The sequence below is a fragment of the Triticum aestivum genome, chromosome 3D (assembly GCF_018294505.1).
Source record: "Triticum aestivum cultivar Chinese Spring chromosome 3D, IWGSC CS RefSeq v2.1, whole genome shotgun sequence".
Lineage (NCBI taxonomy): Eukaryota > Viridiplantae > Streptophyta > Magnoliopsida > Poales > Poaceae > Triticum > Triticum aestivum.
Window position 1 is genome coordinate 387,824,193 of NC_057802.1, and position 9,478 is coordinate 387,833,670.

The 9,478-nt window shown below is 42.6% G+C and overlaps 1 protein-coding gene across 1 annotated transcript; it reads right to left on the reverse strand.

The window, feature by feature from the left end:
- Window positions 1–1,031: 1,031 nt before the first annotated feature.
- On the reverse strand, window positions 1,032–8,641 carry LOC123079089 (polynucleotide 3'-phosphatase ZDP). The gene is made up of 15 exons (XM_044501765.1): window positions 8,096–8,641; window positions 7,970–8,005; window positions 7,394–7,696; window positions 7,267–7,302; window positions 6,394–6,696; window positions 6,268–6,303; window positions 5,952–6,053; window positions 5,097–5,168; window positions 4,926–4,982; window positions 4,709–4,785; window positions 3,877–3,958; window positions 3,639–3,755; window positions 3,378–3,505; window positions 2,704–2,773; window positions 1,032–1,388 (listed from the first exon to the last, which is right to left on the reverse strand). Exons 1-15 carry the CDS (start codon window positions 8,402–8,404, stop codon window positions 1,341–1,343), a joined length of 1,776 nt encoding a protein of 591 aa, XP_044357700.1. The 5' UTR covers window positions 8,405–8,641; the 3' UTR covers window positions 1,032–1,340.
- Between the last annotated feature and the right edge of the window lie 837 nt (window positions 8,642–9,478).

The window sequence follows — 9,478 nt, forward strand, 5'->3', positions numbered from 1 at the left end:
GAGGGAATTGGGTGGGATTACTTCTCTGGCCGAGGAAAAACCTTGCTCTGAGTACCAATTTGTCAGGCCCGAGTGGATCTATAACTTTGTTTACACGAGTATATGGTAGAAATCAAGAGATCTCGCTAGATCTGGAGTATATTATCACTGTAAGAGGAGCTATAGTGCAATAGTGTTTAGAGTTCTAGCCCAGAGTTGATAATTGGGGAAATACTGAATGAGATGCTTCGCCACAACCCGGCTCTGCTTATATGGAAGAGAGTTACCTGCCGGCGCGGCAAGAGGTAAACGGTAAATAGTAATAACTACTACAGAAGACGTGCCTGATTCGCTACACCTAACTGAAGAAAGGCCCCCGTTGAATCAGGTGCTGACACAAGTCCCCTCTAATCCTTCTCATAGCAGTGGCAGGATCTAATTGATCTTGATCATGAACCCAGCGATTCCTGGAGTACCATATAGTCCACATCACTTTGACTATTTTTGCTCGTTCCTGCAGACTTAATCCCCAACTAGATTATGAACTAGAGAAAAAGACAAGCACGTTGACAATTGTCAGGGAGTACGTAGTACTACTATGCAGACTGCAGACTTAATCCCCAAGGAATCATTGGTTGTCGGCAGTAATGCAAGTGGAAGTTTATTTTGTGATGCGCTAAGCCTAATTATTCTCAGGCTGTGCATTCTGCAGAGTGCGGGCTGCAGTGTCAAATCTGTATATAACCGTGTGAATTTAACACAGGGGCTTCTCTTGGATTTGTTTCTCACATGTGAATAATCATAGAGAACAAGTATTGGATGAACAGCAGCACGAACATATTCCGGCATTGTTTCAGAGCTTGGACTTTGGGTTTCTGAGAATTCCGGGTTTGAATTTATAGGACTCCCAGACGTACGGTTGTTTCCTGTCATTTTGTTCCCGCTAGTGAAGCTTAGAGAACTAGAGAAAAGAACCAGCGTCTCTTACTTAACTTTAGATGCCACCAGGGAGATAAAAACGGTCTTTTGCCTTTTGGGACACGAGGTACGCGGACGTGAACCCGCATTTGACACTGGTACAATCATACGAGTCAAATGGGCGACAGAAATCAGTGATCGACGAGTCCCAGTATGGTATTGACTCAGATCCCAACAGTTCCCCGCCCCAGTACATTGATTCAAGTCGATCCTAACCGAACAGGCATGATACTACGGCGAAGGACTACGGCAAGTTTAAACAGCGATCTTGCAACGTCAGAATGACTGCGGCATTCTTAGGTTCCAAACATGCGACACCGACCTACGAGGCAATTAGTAAACCATCTTATTCACCACCTAACATAGCTGCTCACAGTGGAAGCCTAGGGACCGAAGAATTCTTCAGGAACGTGAAACTTCAGACCGATGGCCTATAATGGAAAATACAACAGAACGTCAGAAATGGGAAGGCAAACAATATAGAGCCAATTAAAGCTTCGACAGTTAATTACTAACCATGAAGTAGCATAGCGAACAAAAACATTCAAAAAATAAAAAGCTTTTGGTGGAACAAATAACATAGGAAATGCAGACAAGGTACATGGGTGGGGGATTATATATGAGATGAGATAATCCAGCTTTCCAGAGGAAAAAATGGAATTATTTTCGCATACTAAATTATTTTAGATGGAACCAGCATTCTTTAAACTAGCTTCAAGTTCAACTATAGTCTATTTCATCAGTGATTAGCAAAAAAATGGCAAACTTACCAATAACAGGGATTTGGAAAAGGGTATCTTGGACTTTATTGTATCATTCTGATATGTTGCCTCAGCTAGCAAGTAGGGTCTTATACCCATACAAGGACAATACCGCATGAAGAAGTCAAAATGATAATGGAACTAGAACTAGAACAGGTAACCTAAAGGAAAGGCAATTCTAAAACTACTTCAATCTGCACCTGCTCCCAGAGCCATGCCGGGAAAATTCTGAGCACACTTAAGTTCGTTATGATGGGCTTCTTACTATCGTGAAAGGATGCTTAAATAGTTTATTCACATGGTCTTATCAAATTACAGAGTAAATCATTCAGAGCTCGGCTTACGAATATCCAATTAACAAGTTCTCCTAACACAGAAAGATGGCTGAAAAATCCTGGTTATAACTAAGGGTTCTAAGGCTAGCTTTCCAAACTCCAGATGAAATAATCGTGCTTGATCTGATGGTACCTATTACAAGCTTTAAGATCTACTCCCTCTGAGTGATCCAAAACGTCTTATATTTGTTTACAGGGGGAGTATCCCCTATCTAACTGTTATCTGTCGCTTTTTGAACTGTGTCTCCTTAATTGATTGCATAGCTAAAAGAATAACTTTCAAATAGATAGTTACAAGTTTAAATGCTGATGTACGGTGTGATCAAGTCTCAGTTTCTAAATAAAAAATACTCCCTCCGTTCCTAAATATAAGTCTTTTTAGATATTCCACTACAAACCACATACGGATGTATGTAGACATATTTTAGAGTGTAAATTCACTCATTTTGCTCCGTATGTAGTCCATAGTGTAATCTCTAAAAAGACTTATATTTAGGAACAGAGGGAGTATGCTTCTAAACCCAGTTCATTGGCATTTCTATAAATGACAAGTAAAAGTGTGAGGGGCATTTCAAGTTGCTGAATGTTTGAACTCAACTGAAGAAATGGTAGTGCATTGTAGCTCAAGGGTAGAGGTTTTTTCACCATACCTTAGCGAATTCTATATCTGCGTCACTATGATCATTCTCTCTCCCAGCAGCATCACCAACATAGAAAGATCTGAAAAGGCACGGGAAATTTCAGAAGGAGAGCATGTAGCATGACCAAATCCTAAGGAGAAAAAGGTGTGGCCTGAATTCTTGCAGCAACATACTGAACAGACTCAGAGACTTGCACTATAAGAACAAGGTGGGCAATACTAGTTTGCATAACAGCATAACTCATGTTTAAGCTGAGGCCCTATTCTTTGTGTGGATTTAGCAGCAAACTCAGAACCTCGGGTGCTATAATGGAGCTTCATGTGCTGATCACTCAGCCTAAAGCCCTAAACATAGGATATGTGGTGAATCTTACACGTACTAAACAGTACTTTCATGTAGATCACAAGGACAGTCTTGTGAGTGTGGTTGATATATAAGCAAGTTAGCAACAGGGGCATGGCTCCAAGAAGCAATTGTCCTGAATGAAACCATGGCTAAGCGACACATGCAGCTCACAGAAACAAAGAAAATGAACCGTGTGCATGTCAGCTGCTTGTCCAACAACCACATATGAACAGAGATAACAAAATTACATTCAAAATTAAATGTTTAAGCTTACGCCCTATGAAATAAATCAATTCAAAATGGTGACTCTGGAAAAAAATCGGAAATAGAATGATTACTGGTCCATGTCGATGGCAATTCCAGAATTGAAATGCTCTGCCATCAACCACCACATTCCTGAATTTGGTTTGCGAAACAGATCATCCGGTGTGCCTTTTCCTTTCCCTGTACCACACGCAATGAAAACCTGCAGGAAAACACAAGCACAATAAGCTACAGCTCTTATTATTATTATTTATTATGTCAAAGGATCGGTCAGAAACATAAGAGACACATTTTAACACAAATATTAGAGAAAAGAAGATAGGTTAGCAGAATACCTGAATAGGGACTTTAACACACTCAATAAAGTTGTCAAGGCGTCCAACTTTTGAGTCAACAGCTCTCTGCCGCTTATTCTTCCAGCGCTCAATGTTTGACTCATTGGTGAATATGACCTGCCAACACCATACAACATGATTTTGTATTAACATGCCATGTGTATACTTATCTTGAAATGGAGTACACAGATACAGAAGAAGAGTAAAGTGATGGAATCAAAATAAGAAAGAAACTAACCAACTTGTAGCCATCATTGTACAGGCTTTGCAACTTGTCAGGAATTGATTTATGCTGTAAAGACCACTTGTCTGCACCAATGCTACATTTGCAGTAGGTCAAAAGTTATCAACTGTCTCCCTAGTGTAACAGCTCATATAAGAGAAGCATTCAAATCAGAAACTCCATTTATAAAAAGTCAGTCTCCGGAGATCACATCGCACAAGCCAGCACCTAACGGTTGTACTCAAGACCATCAGGTAAGCATTTTTTTTCACAACTCGAACTCTAGTAGATCTAGGTACCAAGTATTTTTCTCAAGAGAAGGTTACTTGAAATGGACGGTTGTGAAAAAGGAAACCACTTAGGTCAAGAACACCAAGACAGGGGCGGTGATGAATGATAAAGTTGTGATTTCCTACAGTTTAAGATTCTTTAAGATTAGTGTATCATACTATACATGTTCTTCAGGAACATGTGGTAATGAGCGCCCTATGTAGAGAGCCGACGTCATGCATGCATGGACTAAACTTTTTTAATCAATTTTTCACATTTAAATAAGAAGCATTTTGGATTTTAACAGACATACCATTCTGCACTTCCAGTTATGACAAGATGTAGGACACATTAGTCCATAACTTACAGATAGATGACATTATATGAGATTGCCCAACCAGACAAACATTGCCCATAGAACTGAACTGTAACACAAATCTTTTCTGTAGCAAATCAATTAAAATGTGTCTTCATTATAAAACGATGAATATTTGATACCACATTCACAGAACAAGCATGTAGAACACTCTTATCAAACATAACATATTTTAAGAAGGGAAATTATATAATATAATACATCTTCACTGAGGTTTTGGCGAGGCACCCGTCGAAATCAAACGCAGCAATCTTGGCTGAAGCATGAAGGCCATCATCCTGAACATTAGAATTGCACAAAGTTACTTTCTGACAATTTTACAAGACGGTATGTAACCAAAAGTAGTAGAGTGATATTGACTGTTTAAGGATAAAATAATTCTTGAGAGCTGTTACTTTCTTTTTTTTCCTCAACACACCTGCTCACGGAAAATAACGGTATCAAAAGCCTTCCAATGAGTGGGAAGGGTAGCATCCTGCATCAACAGACAATAAGGTGTGCATGTAGTAACTCAGTACAATAAAATGTTTATCAACAACCAAAGAGAGAGAAACACCTGAGTAAGATTAGCTAGGAATTACAAGACTACCTTGTATGTTTTCTTGATATCAGAAGGCGAAAAGGGTATCGCTGTACCAACTGTTTTGTTCCCTGGAGATGACTGTTATGGAAAACAAAACCAGCATTATAAATCAAATAAATAACCATGCAGCTGAGCTCCAAGGTGAAGTTAAGAAAACAAAGAGTAAGGAGGTGGCAACAGTATAAACCTTTTTCGCTCAAAAAAAGTGACTCAGTTGTCCTGTCAACATTACCCCACTTCACAGCCTTGGTTATTTAATTGATTTAGTGTAGTAGGATTTTTTTAGAAAACGTGTAAGATACAAAGATGTGTACTAGTCATTTCTTAGGATGGACTCTCAAAATAAAAGGATCAGCATTCACCACCTTGGTAAAGAACATAGAATGTGGCGAGGTGCAAGTTATAATAGGCTAACATCTGATACTATCTCTGGCTTATTCATGGAGCTTATCCAACCTTAGTAAGGAAGCTTCAAGCGAAACTTAGAACTATAAACGTCAAATGATTGATGCCTCTAAATACTACGATGCAAAAGGAGAGGGATTTGAAAGTAGGCAAGTCACTTTACCTTTACACATGGTGAATCAAACTAAGCATTCCAAACTAAACAAACTGTGATGTAAGACATGACATGTCACAGAGACAAACAATGATCAAAAGTGCGCCAATTACTAATGTGCAGAAATATCATGTAGTAACAATACCACTTTGTTTAAACTAGATCTATGAGTGGCCAACTGTTATCTCCTGTTCACATCCCATCAAATCCACAAATTTCAAACAATTGACATCCAAACTTCATTAGAATAAAGCCCAGAAAACAATCCACAGTAAATATTGGGCGTCATAAAATACACTTGCCTTTTCAGCCACCTCCACTTCAGGTAAAGATATATGGGAATTTCCTTTGTTCGGACTTGATAGTTCCACTGGACCGACTGCAGCCTGGTCTCCCTTTTTATTCTGAAAATGGGTAAATTTTATGGACATGCACATACTTCTACAAAACTATTGCAAAATATGGTAGTATTTAGTACTCCCTCCGTAAACTAATATAAGAGCATTTAGATCACTATTTTAGTGATCTAAACGCTCTTATATTAATTTACAGAGGGAGTACTCAGAAATATTCATCATACAGCAGCGTAGGCATTTCAGCAAGTGGGGAATGTGTTACCTTCTCTAGCTCCCGTAACTCCTCACGATCGTCATCCTGGAGGCCAAAAGTAACAGTTTAGCCACCAACGAAAAATACAAAAACAGAACTAAATAACAATGAAATGAAGCCTCCCAGAGCACAAACCTTAATGGAGTCAAACCCCTTGAGCTTCTCAACACGGCCTAGCGGATGCGACGAGGTGGGAAAGCAGGCGACATGGTACCACTTGGTGCTGTCGAAGCCACGGGGGTCATGGGCTGAGACGCCAATGCGAAGAGCGCCCTTGGTGATGCTTGCATTGCAGGCCTTGCAGGTGGAACGGGCGGACTTGGCGTATTCAACAGAGACACTTCCTTTTTCTGCCACCTCTGCTTTAGGCAAAACCTTTGCTTTCTTCGGACTTGGTACTTCCAATGGACTGACTGCAGTCTGGTCTCTCTTATTATTCTGAAAAGAGTAGATTTCTCAAGTTCATGGAACAGTTCATATTTTTATGAAGCAAAACTACATTCTGTGGAGGCACAAGTCAAATCTCTTATTCCTTTGCTCATAAAAAATCGATTATATAGAAAGGTACCCCGAACGTTCCACCTTATGATTTAGGCCTCCTTTGGTTCATAGGATAGGAATAGTATAGGAATAGGAAAATCATAGGAAGTGAGATGACATGCATCTCAAATCCCATAGAGAAAGAGATGTCATTTGATGCATAGGATAGGAATTTTTCCATTGAGTCTAGTCCAATGTTTTTTTTCCTTTGAAATGTGAAGGATTGATACCTATCCTACATAGGAATAGGAATCCATTCCTACAAACCAAAGGGCTCCACGGGAATTTTTTCTACAAAGTTCCTATCCTTTGCAATTCCTACAATATTCCTATGAACCGAAGGAGGCCTTAGCAACATAATTTTACATTACTCAAAATTGCCATCCAATAGGCAGAAATATTCAGCGCAGGAGTGGCGGGAAGACCACTAATAGAACAGGCATTTTCAACAGGTGAGGAATGTGCTACCTTCTCGAGCTCTTGCAGCTCCTCGCGATCGTCATCCTGCACAACCCCAAAAATACCTTGAGTTTAGCCTCCAAGCACAAAACAGAACAGATCGAAAACCGAATGGAACAAAAAAAAAGACCCAAACCTTAATGGAGTCGAACCCCTGGACCTCCTCGACGGGGCCAAGCAGGTGCGAGGAGGCGGGGAAGCAGGCGACATGGTACCACTTGGTGCTGTCGAAGCCACGGGGGTCATGGGCTGAGACGCCAATGCGAAGAGCGCCCTTGGCGATGCTTGCATTGCAGGCCTTGCAGGTGGAACGGGCGGATTTGGCGTATTCAACAGACACACTTCCTTTTTCTGCCACCTCTGCTTTAGGCGAAACCTTTGCTTTCTTCGGACTTGGTACTTCCAATGGACTGACTGCAGTCTGGTCGCTCTTATTATTCTGAAAATAGTAGATTTCTCGAGTTCATGGAATAGTTCATATTTTTATGAAGCAAAACTATATTGAATGGGGGAACAAATCAAATCTCTTATTCCTTTGCTCATAAAAAAATTGATTATATAGAAAGCTACCCAAATGTTCCACCTTATGATTTAGCAACATAATTCTACATTACTCAAAATTGCCATCCAATAGGCAGAAATATTCAGCGCAGGACTGGATGGAAGACCACTAACAGAACAGGCATATTTCAACAGGTGAGGAATGTGCTACCTTCTCAAGCTCTCGCAGCTCCTCGCGATCGTCATCCTGCACAACCCCCAAAATACCGGGAGTTTAGCCTCAAAGCACAAAACAAAACAGATCGAAATACGAACGGAACAAAAAAACAACCCAAACCTTAATGGAGTCGAACCCCTGGACCTCCTCGACGGGGCCAAGCGGGTGCGAGGAGGCGGGGAAGCAGGCGACGTGGTACCACTTGGTGCTGTCGTAGCCCCGAGGGTCGCGCGCGGAGGCGCCGAGGCGGAGCGCGCCCTTGGCGATGGCGGCGCTGCAGCCCTTGCAGGATGAGCGGCCGGACTTGGCGTACTCGACGGAGACGGTCGCCTTGGCGGCCGGCGAGGCCGACATTGCTCCGCGGGCGATGCGGACGACGGCGGGGAGGAAGAGGAGGCTGGGGTTTCGGGAGAAGAGGGGTGCGAGCATGCGAGGTCGGGACGGGCTGGAGGGAAGGGGTGGGGAGGGGACTGGCTAGGGTTTTGTGTAGGTGGTCTGGTCGGCGCTGGAATCACGGCGTGGTGGGACTGGGACGGAGGCGAGGGCGGGAAGAAAGAGGAAGGTGGTGCAGCGAGCCGAGCCGCGGTGGTGTTGGCCGGTGCGGACGCGTTCTCCGTTGCTGCCGTCGTCGTGGTCGTGTCAGGTCGGCTGCATCGTGGGCTGGTCTAACTTTGGGCTCATTTGATTAACCACCATGCTTCCTTGCCTGGCTCGGATATAATGAGACACCAATTGCCATGAAAAAAAGTTGTACATATACGCATATACACATCAACCTGACAAAACTAAAAAACCATCAAAACACTAGGCTTCGCACAAAGAAACATCAGACAAGGAAAAAGATTACAATCAAGACCGAAGAATCCTCTGAACTTCACACCAACGCCCGTCATCAGCCTCCGACACCGCCAGAGCAGCCATAAAAAGAATGACAGATCACCTCATCATCCAAGCTCGATGTGGCTCCATCGTAGGTATGCAGTTTTGCGGACCTTCAAAGTGGATCACCAAAGGCAAAGCCACTACCATTGAACGGATCAGACCGGGGCGACACTTCAAACATTGCCATCGAACTCCAGATCTTGCACCCCTGCACGCTAAGACGTCGAAGAAGGAAACCATACCTGCTAGTCACAAACCACGAACCCAACACACGATCCACCATTCAGATAATGTTGAGGCAGATCACAATCTGCATCCGCTCGTAGACTACCTCCCAAGCCCCGCGTCGGCACTGGAGCAAACGTCGTCGCAACGGCGGAGCCCGAGGACACAAGTCCACCATGAGGATGTCTCCACTGCCACGCCATTCTTGCTTGAACAATTTTCAAATTCACCAACAATCATAGTATTGATCGCCTCGTTGGGGAAGGATCTAAAGCTTCTTTATTTCAGCACCACCATCGTCGTCGCCGAAGCCGAGACGATGAATGTAACGGCATATTTATCCCTTAGTAGTTTTGGTGATTGATGACAATGCTTTTGCGGACTAATCGTGTGTAT